The sequence below is a fragment of the Xenopus laevis genome, chromosome 9_10S (assembly GCF_017654675.1).
Source record: "Xenopus laevis strain J_2021 chromosome 9_10S, Xenopus_laevis_v10.1, whole genome shotgun sequence".
Classification (NCBI taxonomy): Eukaryota; Metazoa; Chordata; class Amphibia; order Anura; family Pipidae; genus Xenopus; species Xenopus laevis.
In genome coordinates, this window is record NC_054388.1 from 93,729,259 (window position 1) to 93,746,152 (window position 16,894).

Consider the following 16,894-nt stretch of genomic DNA (forward strand, 5'->3'; position numbering starts at 1 on the left):
ACGTCAAAGTCATCCCATATCTGGCCAGTCCTATGCTCAATTTTCATCTGATTCATTAAGAATTCAATTGCTTCATTATACATTTTACAAAGGGAATAAGTTTTACCTGCAACTTACTTGCTGCTTTCAAAATAAAACTCCCAAACTTGGCTGCCCTTTTATTAGACACCAGTGGGATCACCTGACTATAGCTGGGAAGGGTGGGAGCTACAACATGGAGCTGGTCACTGCTCCTTTGTAACTATAACAAACAAATTACGGTTTGGATTCGGTTCGGTATTCGGCCAAATCATTCGTGAAGGATTCGGGGGTTCGGCCAAATCCAAAATAGTGGATTCGGTGCATCCCTAATGATAAGTCGTGGTTACAGGCAAAAGTTGACTAAAGTAAAGAGTAGGTTTGGTCTCCATATGTGTTCTACAAGAATGCAGGTATTTGACAAGTAATGGAAAGTAATTGGAAATGCCTGGGTCCAGGTCTCAAAGCAAGCGTCCATGACTCATTTGCTACCATCCTCTGGCTTTAGATGCCATCCCAACTTAGTCGAATTTAGTCAAAACTGTTAAATTCGACTAGGGCGTTATCCAAACTCTATTCGAGTTTGTTTAAAAAAATTCGAATTAGATTTTTGAGATTTATCATACTCTGACCCTTTAAGAATTTATATTCAACTATTCACCACCTAAAACCTGCCAAATTACAGTTTAAGTCAATGGGAGAGGTCCAGGGATCAATTTGGAGATGTCTGCAGTCTTCCTGACATTTCAAGTTTTTTCAGAGAAAAAACTTGAATCGAGTTTGATTGAATTCAAATCAAATTCGATTTGAGTTTTGGGTCATTTAAATTCATCACGTTTAAAAAATTTGATTTTATTAATAAATTTCAACTAGTCGAATTTCGAATTCATTCGAATTTAAAAAAACTCACATGAATTCGGAATTCGATAAATGTGCCTCTCAGTCAATATAACTTTGTTATAATGTATACCAGCCTTTTCTTTTGACTGTCTCTTTATAATTCACCTTCAATAACTTTAGTAAATAATGTATCCATTAAACTTGGATATTAAATATTGTCCTTTGCACTTTACTACTTATTTACAACACACATTTAGCCATCTTATTTACATTGCATTACAGTGGTAATCACTCTTACTTACAGGAAGATAAAACCAAATGATGGGTATTACTATAACGATTATTTTAGATCAAGAGGAATTGCATATCTCATTGCTCTTTCAGTATGTGCCAGATCAGTAAATACCAAGGATTCCACATAACTGATATGCTGAAGGATAGAGTAAAATGATGATATCATTTAGAGAATGGGAAAACATCTTAGCAGAAATGCCATAAACTGAGAGTATGGGCAGGTGATACCATTACTAAAGCTTTTTTTGGTCTGTATTTTTGTTTTATTGTTTTCAAGAATAGTTGCTGTAATGATAAACAATACAGGACCCTGAGCCTTTAGCTAGGATAGTGGATTTAAGAGCATTATGCTGAAAAGCTGGCACTCAGTGAGCAGCTCCAGACCAGACCTGTAATAATTTATAGAAGATAGTAATAACACAGCCTTATGTGGTTTCTATTTTTACTAGGACTTATTCAGTGGGCACTTGTTACATACCTACCACACTTGTGCCTACTGGATTCTCCCATATAAGTCCCCTTATACCTTATTACAAGATTATGACTATAAAACTAAGGGGCACAAGCAATCTTAAAGGATACCTTCCATGAGTTTATTAATCACGCAGAGTTTTGTGCCAAAAAAACCTCTGCAATATTAATTTTACCCGAAGGGGCTTTTGGAATGCTGAAAAACTTTGGCAGCTTTTAAGTGCCAATGCTTTTTTCATCCAAAAGCCCGTTTTTGTCAAATTGAGAAAGTTGCCAACGTTTGACAACGTTTTTTCCAGTGTGATTAGTCACTACAAGCCACTTAGAGGCCCATTTATTAAAGGTTGAATTTTTAAAACCACAAATAAACTATTTCTCTAAAATCACCAATGCCATGAAAGGTATTATAAGATCAGATTATAAAAAGCATGAAGGGGAAAAAAATTTGGATTTATCAGATAATTACTAGTGAAAAAAAATCTGAAAAAACGTCTAGTAGAATCAGCGCAGGTCTCATTGACTTCTATGGGACCTGTTACTTGGAGAAGTTTTTTTTTGGTTTTTATACTTAATAAATGTCAAATTTTTAGAGTTTTGGAGAAATAAAAAAAACGTTTTTAGAGAAAAAATACAAATTGTGAAAAAAATAGAAATCCAAATTTTAGTAAATTAGCCCCAAAGTATTCTGTTTGATCACCAGCGGTAGTTCCAAGCAAATCTAGTAAAATATTTATTCACCCCCCCCAGATCTTGCCATAGTCCAATGCATCCAGGGGATATACACCACACTTTTCATCTACTTAAACACTCATTATAATGCTAAAAAAACTCAATAAAATGAGTACCCATTTCCTAGTTTCTAGAATTTTTTCTTTTTGGCACTTTGTTCAATCATGTGAAGTTTACCAGATGTCAGAACAGGTGAAATCTAGAAATTGGAACCTAGAGCTTGCTAGTTGGCATGCATTCTAATCTTTCACAAAGGTAACCTGCACCCTTCAGGTGCAAAGCAGCTGTTTTTTCTTTCACATTTTGTCCATATTCCAACTTTACTCGAATTCAAACAAATACACATAAATCTGTTCCTGGCTTCATACCATAAACATTGAATTAATTAACTTATTTTTTTGCACCTCCAACAGGATAATAACCATGTCAACACTCCTGGAGATAAAAAGCAGTGTGCTCAGACAGGTGCAGAACCGGCAATCCTTTCGACGGAGAGCAGAGATGGAATCCAGCAACTCATCTCAAGAGACTTACAAAGTGCCAAGTGCTGACAGGTAACAGAAGTTCCTTCCAAGCTTGTGTGTGTGTCTTCTTTAAGGCTTCTTTGCTAGTAATAAAATGATATTGCTCAAAACAGTAGGTCTGGAAGTAAAGGGCATGTATACTTTTATATGTCAGAAAATATTAATGTTAACTGCAGGAACTGCAATTTATGCACAAGTGTCAAGAAAACGTCAGCAAAAAAAGCTGAAAATCCCAAAGGGAACGCCTGCCTTGGACTATTGATGTGAGAGAAGTCTGTGATGTTTTAATAGGAACTTACTTCAACTCTATCTAGAGAAATAGTCATTGCTGAATATAAACTTAAAATAAAGCAGGTGTGATTTTAAAGGATTGCTAAGGCATGCTAAATATATATATATATAAATATGTATGTATTGACTATAGACAACTTAGCTGTACTGATGGACGGACCTAGTGTACCAGGTTATTTTGAGAGTTGAGAAGATGCAATGGAGTGACTGTAGCACCTTCAATCCTCATGTATCTCCATGTTAATTGTATAGGTTGCCTGATTTAAAATATCAAGCACAAGGGAATTTGTTTTGCTTTAAAAATGTAGCATGTCTTGCTAGCTACAACTTGGTAAAACATGGTCAGTCCTTTGCTTAGTGTTCTCAGTCTGACAACTAAACCTATAAGATTTATGTTCCTGAAAAAAAACAAGACTTTGTTGTTTAGTCAGTTAAAGGAAAACAATACCCCAGAACAATGTAGGTCTATATAAAAATATATATCACATAAAGCCGCTTATATGCAGTACCCTGCTTAAGCTATATAAACCATTTTCATAAAAATATACTTTTTTAGTAGTATGTACCACTATGTAATCCTAATTTTTAAGAACTAAGGCCACCTCTGGGACCATACGATTCACAGTTCACATACACACATGCAGGGCCGGGTGCCCTAGACAACCCGGCTGGCAAGCTCCGCCCCCCGCACAAGCGACGAGAGAGGGGAGAGACAGAGGGCATGGATGAGCGACAGAGGGGAGGGAGGGGAGAGAGCGAGGGACGGACAGTGACGGAGGGTGTCCAGAGGAAAGGAAGGAGAGGAAAGGAAGGAGAGTAAGGTGCGGACTAGGGGTAGGCAGAAGACAATTTTAGAGGTAGCTGCCATCGACCCCTATTATTGCGCCCTAAGCCAAGCTAAGTGTGCCAAGAAAAGTTCTGGCCTTGCACACGTTAGGTCACATGAGCCAATTAATGGACAAAGTTCTGTCTTTTATGCCCATACTTCTTTATGTTACAGTTAGAGCTGCAGTATTTTTGGTCAAGTGATCTCTGAGGCAGCACAAAGACCAAAATGGGGGCTCGAGGGAAAAGCTGTAAAAGGGCAAGATTTACTCACTTATATAGTCCAGTTTGGTAAAGTTCTTTAACACGCTACTTAATATGATATAAACTGTCTGTTGTTGAATTATTGATTCTGAGGGTTTAGTTTTCCTTTGAGGTTTTAATTTGTTCATTATTTCTCTATTATACATAAGAGTTGTCAGTACAGTACACAGCAGGTCTATTTAGCAACTGCTATGAAATATAAGGATATTTCAATAAAAAGAGAATACTATATGTTCGCCAATGTAACAGTATAAAGCCACACTCTGATGAGTGCTGTTTGACCAATCAGAATATGGAATTACTGTATGTTATTTCCTACAATATATGGATAACACATTTCACTTTTACCCGACATGCCGCCCGCCCGCCTAGTTATCGGCACTGGAAATGCGCAGGAAATTTACTCCAACACACCAGTCTCCAGGAGCGCAGGCAGTAGAGGGAGACTGCGAAGGGGAGGGGGAGCAGGAAGGGTATAGAAGCGGACAGAAGGGGGCAGGGTGGCAAGCATAGCCATCCTAGGGGCACCCAGTAAGTAAATGCGGGCTTGCTGATATCAGAACCCTAACTTCTGACACTAAAAACTCTTGAATATTTAACTGTGTAGTAGGTATTGTTCCTCTCCACAATACCTACTACACAATGTCCTACTACAGGAGACATTCATTTTGTAGGGGTGTTTTATTAAAGAATATACAGTTGCAGTACCACACATACCATTACGGTCTGACCAGAGTGTGCCAAGAAAAGGGCACAGAAACAAAACATGGTGTTGTAACACTCTCTTTGCAACCCCCCTGGTGCCAAGGTTGTACCGTCTTAACGGAGTCCCCTTTGCAAGGTGAAAGGGTACTGGGAATTTCTTCTCCTGGCAGTGCCTCCACCTAATGGGATCAAGGAATACACATGCGGGTGACCCAATTAGGAAAAACATTAAACACACACTTTGCTGTATAATAATATCAGATTAAAGGCAAAGTAAATAGTCATAGTACAATAATGCATTTATATAGCATGACCCACTACCCTGGGGAACCTGTGCAAGTCCAGTCCTGACACTCCCCTGCCAGGCAAAGTCCTGCACTACTCCTTTGCAGACAAAGAGTCTCAGTCCCTTTTCCCAAAATAGCACATATGGGTCCCAGGTAGCGCTACTGCCCAAATACCTTTCCCGATGGACAAGGTACTTGTTCCCACGTGGCAGGCACATAAATAGCCTGTATCACAATAGAAGACACTGGATCCTTTTCTCCACCCTCCCCAGGCAGACTCACACGGGGGCTCACACAGCACTGGCAGGCTCACACAGAGCTGAAACAGGTATCCACGTGATGGCATCCTTAAAGGCTCCAAGCTCGCCTAGCCGAGCACTCATTTGCTTGGTCCGCAGCTGAATTATAGCTCCCAGCACTGTCCATAGCGCAAGCACAATAAGTCCAGGTTTTGGATTTAGGAGCTTAAGACCCTCCTGGTCTAGCTCCCAGGCATGGGGCTGCCGCACCCCAGCCTCCAGGGCTCCTGCCCCTACATCTTTGCAGCCTGATTCTTTTCCACTATCCTCGCTGAAGTAAAATCAGCAAATCTCTGTCCACCCTCTCTCAGCAAAATGAAAGCGGGAATGGCTGTGAGCACATGGCATCTCCTATATATTGAAAGGTAGTGCAGCAGTGACACCTTGTGACACCCACCGGTATCTGCCAGACATGCTGCACTGGGACAAGGCTCCGGCCCCTCCCAAAGCTCTAGGTAGACCCTGTAGCTCACATTCAGGGGATTTCCCAACATGTGGTTTCAGACTGTAGGGGAATTAACCCTACGGGTCCCTACAGTCTTTTAACAATTTATTCCATAAATCCAATACACCGGGATAGCAATCATTCCTTGAAAACCCAATACCATTTGGAAGTACCAAATGTCATGGGATTGAGGTCCAGTGTTAAAGTAAATTATATCTGAAGGCTTAGGACAAATCTTCCAAAATTAATTCCATTATTAGCTCACTGGACAGTAGGGACTTGAAAGCAATGCTGTTCCCAGCACTGCAGCATGGTATGCTTCTTGGTATGAGTAGTATACTAACATCAATACTTTTTTAAGGAAAACAGGATATGAATTATTTAATGTATTATAACTGAATAAGTTATCACTATTTTGAATTCTGCAGAATTAATTTACATTAATTTATATAATATACATTTGTATAGATAGATAGACATTGGCATTTATGTTATTGTTTGGATAAGCAGAATGAAGATAATTATTGCAATCTAACATTTATTAAAGACCTCAAGTACCAATTTATTTTCAGACTCAGCAACAGACATCATGCAACTAATTGATGGTTGTCCAGAGGGTATGTCTGCAGCTACTTGTCGCTACAATCTGTTGTACATCTTGTGCATTATGCCATAATTATGAATGTAGGCTTTTAAAAGAATAAGTAAAGCCGATGTAAACAAAATGATTAACTTTGCTGTGTCTTAATTAGAAAAGTGGAGCTTTTGTGACATGCAAATTGCCGGCACTGTTGAAGGGGAAAAACAAACAGCAATAGAATCTGTGACCAGAGAAGGAGATGTGTGTTTTTTCAGAGAAAACAGAAAATTATATATAAATTAAATTAAGATTTAATTAAGATCAAATTTGGGAGAGGAGCGGTAATTCAGGAAATATTTCAGGTAATTGTCCTTATGTAGCATTGGTTGTTAGTCCTTTGATATTCTTCTTAGCTCTTCAAATTTTGGATGAAATATTACTACAGTAGTTACCTGTCTGCACTAAAGGATAATAATGCAAAAAATATTGTCTTTACTCCCTTAACAATGCTCTGTGCTGCACACAGGTTTAGCAGCAACATAACAAAAATAAAAAGAAGAACTTCAGATTACTGCACACATTTCTATTTCAGGTAGAGGTATAATGATGTCTATAATTGCTTAATGGTGGTATCATGGAAATTGATTTCTGTGAGTGAATCATATAATGATTCATTTAATAGTATGTTGCACCTGATTAAATTGTTGGCAGATCCACAGATTTGCTTGGGAACTTTGCAAAATGAATAACAAATAGAACATTCATACTATGCATAACAAATAGAACATTCGTAGGGCACAAATGGAAATCCTGATACGTTCCATCCAGAACAAAACATTCTACTTCAAAAAAGTGTGCTGTAACATGCTTATCTTGACACTTTTTCCACACCACACAATGATTTGGGGAACTGTGTAAACAAATCCTTTCGCCAGGTATGAATAAAGGGGAACTCCACAAATACATAACTTAATTAACATAATTGAAAGCAATTTTGCAATATACATCAATTAAAAAATATGCAGACTTTTCATGATTTTTAATGGTTTCTGACAGTTCCCTAAGCCAAGCCCCCTGCCAGAACTGGATTGGGAGCCAAAATAGGCCCTGGCATTCCTAGTACACAGAGGCCCAAACAGCCCCCGCCAGCCCACTTAATAGTCACTTTCTATGGCATCTGAACAGCAGCCCCTTTGGCATTTGCCAGAACCCACAGATTGCCAATCCAGGTCTGTCCCATGATTTTCTGCTGATCTTTCTGACTACTTTGCTGAGCTGGCTGACTACTGTTACTTTGTATCAGCAGTCATCCATCCTTAGCCTGCATCCTCCAAACCACACAATTCCCTGCACACATGATTTCAATAAGGAACAGAACATCACAATGCAATTGTGCAATCTGTGAAGAAGTTGTTACAATTTGTAACATCAGTGTTAAGTCCCTCCTTCCCTGCCAGGATTTCAAATGATGCAGAAAGAGAAGAACTGTTAAACAGCTGGATTGCAGCATAGATAATGGCATTTATTCATACTTTTTGAAGAAACATGTAAGGGTAGGACTACATGGACGTTTTCGGTGCGATCCGACGCGCTGCGACAAAACACATGTGACAGAAGGTAGGAGATAGAAATGTTGGATGAAGTCGCAGCGTCTGCATCCGACAGTTGTGTTGCGTCGGATCAATGCTACGATTTCATCCGACATTTCTATCTCTTACCTTACATCTGTCGTATGCAACTTGTCGCAGGCGTTTTGTCGCAGCGAATCGGATCGCGCCGAAAACGCCCATGTAGTCCTACCCTAACTGTGATGGGTATATTAGGGGTTTCTGTGTTATGTGGGCCTCTTTATCAAATTTTGGTTTGAAAGCCGGATTTCCCCTTTAACTACTAAGATCCCCCGGATAACAGTGTCCCCTTTGTGCAAAAAATGTCCTTGGTTTCATATATGCAATTTTAGTGGATTTTCATTTTCCTTAATACAACAATGATGTTGGCTTATTGCATATTGAAACTGTAGTCCATACATTTGTATCATCCCATTCTGTCTTCAGATGTCTCTTATTTAACCCTCCTGTAAATCGTGAACTTAGCACAAAAAAACCCAATTTCTGTCCCCATTTAGGTTGTCACACAGTGTATTTCATCTGATGAAGTCCCATGTCCCATTGATTTACCAGGAAACCAATGGATATTGCAATTACTGGTGGTTCTTGAGCCAAAAACTTGTTTTCTGCCTAAAAAACTCCAGTATTGGCGCAAAGACGACAAGGGCTGGAATACAAACACCCAGATAGGTGGGTGCATGAAACAGATAGGTGGGTGCATGCTCAAATGAAGCTTGTTTTCTGGTAGAATAAATTAAGTTCAGGGTTACTGAAAAATGATCTACAAATAAACACATTCATGCATACAGTATATTCCTTGAATCTAATTGGGCATTAGGGCCATAAGCCTATTGTTCTTGAGAACATAAGGAAATGTATACACTTGCTTATCATATTTGTCAAGGTAACTAGATGAGGAAAGCTTGTTTCGTCATGTTTTCTAGACTAGCTTACCATGATAAAATATTCACCAGACTGAGGCTAAATGGTAATTATATGCATTACATTACCACCTTTATATCTGTTATCTGCAATGCTGCTCCATAGTTCCCTCAATCAGATATTAATTGTTCAAACAGCTAAGCATTTGATATGTCACACTTCCCTGCTAGGTTCAACAGGAGATAAAAAGCTGCTCCATCACAAGAACAATGACTGAGATATTTGCTCTTGCATATTTTTAGCACACTGCTTTGTGCCTAAATGTGGCATTTGAGCCTAATAAACGGTTCTCAGATAGATTGCAGTAAAACTAGTTGTTTATCTTTAATGTAGACTTAAGTGCTAAGTTATATGAATGCAAGTGAAGTGTGCAATGTGCAATTTTGAGGACTTGTTTGTCCATAATACAGTGTTTTTTTCACACAATTCCATTAAGAGATTGTTCACCTTTCAATTAACTTTTACTATTACACAGACATTATTATTCTGACACAATTTGCAATTGGTTTTTATTTTTTTGTGGTTTTACAGTTATTTTGGTTTTTATTTGTCCTCAGTTTGGAATTTCAGCAGGTATCTGGTTGCTAGGGCCTCGTCTACCTTAGCAACAGGCTATGGTTTGTATGAAAGACTGGAATATGAATAGGAGAGGGACTGAATAGAAGGATAAGAAATAAAAAGGAACAATAATAAAATTATACATTCATAGAGCAATATGTTGTTTGACTTTGCCCATTTGAAAGCTGCAAAGATGTAGAAAAGGAAAGCAAATAGAAAACAATAAAAATAAAACAAATAATGAATACCAATTGCAAATTAATAGGAATGAGAGATTCAATAATATTCTATAATATACTAAAAGCTACTTACCCCCTGCCCTACAATGAAATTTGGATGCAATTGCTCTGAAAATCTTCCAGGAGGGTTCCAAATAAGTAAAAAAAGAAAACACTCTCATCTTGTAGGCATTATTGAATGCTCCAAATACCCCTAGCAGCATGAGGGTGATATTAGTAATATTCATATCTGTGCATAGCTTCTGATGCTAGGGGAATTTGCGTTCTACACCCAGCAGATGCACTTCAACACTTTTTTAGATTTCTGCCGTTACCTCACAACTAGGTGTTAATTATATTAGCTTCTACAAAGGGATCCCAGCTGAGAGAGGCTGGTCAGTATCTGCATTGGAATACATGTTACACATATACATACCTCCCAACTGTCCCGTTTTTTAGCGGGACAGTCCAGCTTTTGACAGCTCAACCCGCAGTCCATCATTTGTACTAAAGTACTAAGTCCTGACTTTCTCTGCACTGAACAGCCAGAAAAAGATACAAAGGGGTCAGTTTAAGAAAGCGCAGTAAAAATATGGGCACAAAATATAGACAAATTTGTCGGCAAATATGTTTTCACCAGTTTACTAACCTGAGGTAAATATAATTTTGCAAATTTTCTTGCAACAAAAATATGTTTTCTCCAGTTTTCGCATTCGCTGAAAATAACGCTACGTACACATTAACGCCTGGTTTACTAAACAGTGAAATGTGCAAAAGACTAAATTTACGCAAGAATATTCGCAAAATTTTACTAAAATTACTGCTAACGTAAGCTGGTTCATTAACGTAGTGATCGCAATGACTTCTGGTGGAAAAATGTTCTCAGTAATAACATGCTGAAACTTAAAGTCAGATTTAACGGACCCCAAAGTTAATTGGCTTTTGGCAGAGAGCCCAGAACAGCCACCAGGTGCAACTAAGATACTTTTGTAACAATTTTGAGATTAGCAAATGAGCAATTGTAACAGCTTAGATAAACAGGTCTCTTGGGTGAAGTTCGACTCAGCTTAAAGGGCAATTCACCTTCATTAGCAAAACTGTAATAACTGGGGGGAAAAAACACAGAAATACGTTCAAACTTTCATAACCTGCCAACTTTTGTAAAATGTATTTGGGATGTATGCATATCTGTCAGATATATAACAATGTTTTACTCTGTGCTAGTGTGTAGAAGTGTTCAGTTGCTGTATATACCATGCCTGAAGAAGGAACCTAAGTTGTCTCAAAAGCTTGCATTTCATAAATGTAAATTATCCAATAAAGTTATCACTTACTCTTTATTTTCAAGTTTTGATTTTTGGCACTTCAGGATGCAACCCAAATTCTGTTGCTCTGTAGTGGCTTTGACCAACCCCAGGGTATTGTTTTTGGAGAATAAAAGCTGTTCATGTTCCTTTAATAGGGAGCACTGTTCCAACGTATTTATAGTCCTTTTTAGTTCCAGTTTATGTATCCTTTATCCGTCTTATATTTTATTATTGTTTTTTGGGTTTTTTTTAAGTTTTTTATTTTGCATTTCAATTTTAACAACAGAAAAAATAAAGGGGGTAGTCCCCTTAAGAAATAAAAGGAGAGAAAGAGGAAAGAGAAGGATTGACAGAGAAGTCTTGTTATTAATGTTAATTTTAATAAGAAAATTACAGCTGCGTCATTAGGGATTGTTTTCATAATCCTTTTAGTATATTTAGTTCTAATCCCAATTCTTTTTTTACATTTGCCTGATGCTAAATGTGCAGGTTAATATGACATTTAGTATGTGGCCTATTGATTCTTTGGAAAGCTTTCTGCTTCCCTATTCTCCTGCAAACTCTTTTCTACTTTCCAAAGGTTCTTGCTAAAATGCCAAGAATCTCTTTTCATACACACGAGTGGGATGATCTTTAACTGAAGCCAGAAAAACAATACTAGTTATTTACAATGCTCTGTGTAGATTTAGCTGCCAAATGGATGCTAAAAATCTGATTTTTTTTTCATAAATCCCTATAAGACTTTTTCTTACTTAAAGGGGATAAGTCACAAAAGATGGAAAAATACATAATGAGGAGAGAATAGAATTCTAAGCAACTTTCTAATAATTTAAAAGTTCCCTCCTTTGTATTTACCCAGACTATGAAGACTCCATTTCCCACTATGCATTGCATGTTCTGTGATAAAAATACTTATTGAAAGGGAGAATAAGTGTGCAAGGCATTGTGGGAACTGTAGCTGATTTGTGCTATTTTATGCCGTAGTCTAGCAAGTTGTAAAGAGAACAGCAAAGAAGTTCATTTGCACTGAAGTATGTTGTTTTATTATGAAAATAAAAAGGTCATTACTTGGGCAGTCAGTCCCAAGTAAACCTACTTTAGATTTTAAATTAGGAGCATTTTTACTAATTAAAATAGAGTGTTTTAGCAGAGGCAATTCTCAGTATTGTCTATGGCAGGGTATTCTGTAGCCACAAAAATTAGCTGCTTCTTTTAGCTCTGGAGCTTCTAGTAGCAGCTACTTTTCTGTGGCTACAAATACCCTACCATAGACAATTCTACAGTGATCCCCAACCAATGGCTCTTGAGCAACATGTTTATCACCAACCCCTTGGATGTTGTTCCCAGTGACCTCAAAGCAGGTGCTTATTTTTGAATTTCTGGTTTGGAGGGAAGTTTTGGTTGCATAAAAACCAAGGCGCAAATTTACTAAAGGACAAAGTGGCAAATGCTGGCAACAATTCGCCACTGTTACCACCCCCAGGGACAGTGACAATTTACTAACTAGCGCAGGCGCCAATTTGCTAGTGAAAGAGATAGGCGCTAGCGCTCATTCACACTCTATCACCAGGTGACAATTCGCTCTGGCGAATGGTCGTTACTCAGCAAATTCACTAAAATGCGGATTTTACTGAACGTTACCACTTTCGCCAGACTTAACTTCACCAGCTCAGACCTGGCGAAGTGCATTGGAGTGCATAGATCTTCCACAATCTTCTGTTACTTACATCATATTCTGTTAGTGAAAAAAGCATCAAAGTTCAAAAAATGCTGGCATCGTTTCCTTTTTAAGTGTGTGATAAAAAAAAAAAAAATTGGGGGGGGGGGGGTGTAACCGGTTTCCCCCATACATTTTCTAACATATAGAGCATTAACTACAGTATACAGTGGGCTCATGTGTAGAGCATTATAACAACTATATTGTCTTTATAAAGGTTCCTTGGACATGTTTAATTAACAGTGGAAATGTAATATATTAGATGCAGCATGTTTCATAAAGATGTCCATTCAACTTTAAATTTCCCGCCGTATGCAAATTAACCTGAGTGCAAGTCCTCTAGCGAATTTACGATAGGCAGAAATAAACGCTAGCGCATCTTCGCTTTGAATTGCTCGCATTGCCGAAGTAAGGCTAGCAAAAAGTCACCAACGTTCGGCACTCACGACGAAACTCCACAAGTTAATTAGTGTTGTCTGCGCGAATTTTCACCTGGCGAAGTGTATCGATGGGTGCGAATCGGTCGGTGGTGACTTTTCGCCAGTTAGTGAATCTGCCCCCAGATGTACTGCTGAACAGAACCTTCTGTAGGCTACCAGTTCATATATGGGCTAACAAATAGCCAATCATAGCCCTTTTTTGCACCACACAGGAACATTTTTCATGCTTGTGTTGCTTCCAAACGCTATTTACACCTGTCTGCTGCTCACAGGTAAGAAAAGCTGGGAATCCCCGCAATACTGAGTATTGCCTCTGCTAAAACACATATAGGGGGTTATTTATTGCAGTCCGATTTTTTCTGGTCAGACTTTTAAAGGGGAAAACACTTTTTTTTATAGATATCTGGTAGATATTCTGTCCAAGAAGAATTTGCTAGATAGAACTTTTTTTAATAAATCTGCAGATATTGGTGTAGAATTATTCTTACGTACATGTCAAATGAGTCAGCACTTGTCAGCCATGTATAATGGGGAGAAATGTATTCTTCCTACTCGTTTTATGCCCTCTCGGCTCCCCTTATTAGTCTTTGGGTCCAGTCCATCCCAGGGCATTGAATAAAGGGATGCAGCAGCCTTGTACATGTACATAAAGGGCCCATTGGCTGATCATTACCAAGCCACTGCTAGCTATTCCCTTCCTAGCTATTCCCTACAAACACAGGTATGTTAAAACAATGGACTATCTATCTACAGCTGCAAAATAAAATAAAAATTGTAAAAAAAAAAAAAAAATTATCTTCCTAGCGGCATCGCATAATAACCTGAATACTGCACTGTATTCTGTTTTGGTTGCATATTTTACATTTAATACGATTCTCTGGATTGTTTGGCATGCTCTAAACTGGTGTTAATGAATGTCTGCTTTCCCTGCATACATTAATGTTACCTTTCAAGAATGTCCAGACAAATTGGAAGGCGCGCTTCACTATAGATGGGGTTGTCAGGTAAACAAAAATACATCACATAGTGAAGCAAGTTTCTGTGGCCCCACTGTGCCAGTACATTCCAGAACCTTTTATATGCACAAAGGCTTCCCATGCTGCGCTCATTACTCTGCACAGTGATAAGATTTATATTTCAGATCTGCTCGTTTGAACCTGAATATCTTTCTATCACTTATTATTTGAGAAATGCTTATGGAGTAACATTTATAATGCATGTGTGTTAATGGCAGTACATATTAGTATAGGGGAAGGGGATGGGCTTACAGACCTAAAGCGCCCTTCTATACAAGATGGCATTTGCTGTTCATTAAAAGGAGACTCTGCAACTGCCCCCAGTGCATCAAAACAAATGCAGTTTCACAACTCAAATGCAACTTGCAGCAAATACATGGAGACTAGTGATGTGCAGGTCAGGATTTTCATCTATAAAAGAAGCCGGCATTTGACAGTTGCGGGCGGGGAAAGCAGGAGAACTCGCGGGTCCGCAGGTATCGTGCCAGCCTGCACATCACTAATGGAGGCCTATTTATTAAAGCTTGAATTTTAGGGGTTTTAGAGGTTTTTGAAACCACAAATAAACTCTATTTTTCAAAAACCACAAATGCTGTGAAAGTTGTTAAAAGAGCTGAATGTAAAAATTGTGAATGGGAAAAAAAGATGCTGAAAATTCACTAAAAAATACAAATACCTCTCAAACTTCTAAAAATTTGAACTGCAGCTTCTAATAACCCACAAAAGCCTGAAAGGTGCAGTATTAAAATAACTATAGAAGTACGGTGTAAAGTTTTTTTTTTTTGCCTGTTCCAAAACACCATGCCCAATTCCAACATGGTAATGATTGATGTTTACTTTGTGCCTAAGAAGCTATTAACTCTAGTTTATGGGGCAGATTTACTAAAGGGCGAATTGTCGCCAGTGACTGCTTCTCACACATGGCACCACTTCGCCAGGCGCAGATGCGCTACAAATATGGCAATTCGCTGAAATGCAAAGTTTCGTCCCAGGCACTGAACGCTAGCGACTTTTCGCTAGCATTACTAAGGCAGGGTGAGCATTTCATAGCAAAGATGGGCTAGCGTTCTTTTGTGCCTAGCGAAAAAAATTTGTGAGTGATCTTGCGCTTAGGTCAATCTGCATACGGCGGGTAATTTAAAGTTGTATGGAGGTCTTTATTATAAATGTTGGTGCAAATGCTTGAAGTTACCACTTTTTCTTATACATGTCCAGGGAATCTTAATAAAGACAAGAGATTTAATATAATGCCCTACACATGAGCCCACTGTAAAATGAATGTTCCATATGTTTGTCAGACAAAAAAAGTCAGGACTTTGCAGGCAATTCCGCTTCAAAAAAGTAAAAAGTCGCCAGAGTTTTTTGAACTCTGATGCATTTTCGGCTCACAGAATGTAAGGTAAGTGACAGAAGATTGAGTAAGATCTAACTGTTTTATAGCACTTTGCCTGCTCTGAAGTGGCGAAGGCAACTCTGGTTAAAGAGGTAACGCTCAGTGGAGTAACGTCCGTTCGCCAGAGTGAAAAGTCGCCTGGCGATAGAGTGCGAATGACCGATATTGACGGTCCTGTATGTTAGCGAATTGGCGACTGCGCCTGTTAGTAAGCTAGTATATACATATATGTAGGAGTGGGAACTGACACAGGGACTTCCCAGAAATTAGAAGGTGCAACCCTTGCGGGTCAGTGTTTTCGCTGTTGTATATGAGGAATTCCTCATATACATTTGATATGTATACAGGTAACTATGAATGTTCTGCACAGAAAACCTTATAATAATTTACTCAATCAAATTAACAGAACAAACAAGATAATTTCCTTAATGTAGTCAACTCTTTTTTTTTTCTTTTGTACAATTTGTTTTTTGCTCAGCCCTTTACTTTTCCAACTAAGTAGTTAACTAAACTTATTCATAATTATTTTTCTGGCGCTGAATAAAAGGAAGCGCTTTTTGTGGAAGTGTTATTAAATAGCAGGGTATAATTTGTGCATAAAAAAGTCTTTGTTCAAACTGGGCTTTCTAAAAAAAGTGACACAAAGCCCACTCGGTGGCACGCAGTTGTTAACTCTGATGTAATTTGTAGCCTTTTCTGTTTGTCCATCAAAGTGGCACATAGTTGGGTCCTTGGACAATTGTACACAGTGGGGTATTGCTGATAAAATGGATTTCTTGTAAGATGTGCATCGCATTGGAAATTATTATAATTTACAAAATGCAAAGAGGTCTTGTGGGAAAAAGCTCCTCTGGGATGGCAGTGTTCTTACCAAAAATAAGAGAAATTGATTGCATAATCGTGGGTTATGAGAAGTCCATCAAATCACTGCTTTCATAACTCTAGGGGTACTGCAGTTTAAAAACCATTGCAGAAATGGGCTCACCATAATGAGGATTGAAGTGAAATGCCACTCACTGGTGCATACTGACATTTTGTTTGTTGAATATGCTGCCAATCAAATAAGTAGCATGCTCTGATTGATTAGTAGGGGTTACTAAAACTGGTGCACTTTGAGAAACGTT

General features: G+C 38.4%; 1 protein-coding gene across 1 annotated transcript in view; it reads left to right on the forward strand.

The window, feature by feature from the left end:
• baiap3.S (BAI1-associated protein 3 S homeolog) overlaps positions 1-16,894 on the forward strand; it is a 147,206-nt gene that overhangs the window by 45,280 nt on the left and 85,032 nt on the right. The window contains exon 2 of the mRNA XM_041578550.1: positions 2,766-2,906. Coding sequence (XP_041434484.1) covers positions 2,776-2,906 — 131 coding nt within the window. The 5' untranslated portion in view covers positions 2,766-2,775. The remainder of the gene's footprint in view (positions 1-2,765; positions 2,907-16,894) is intronic.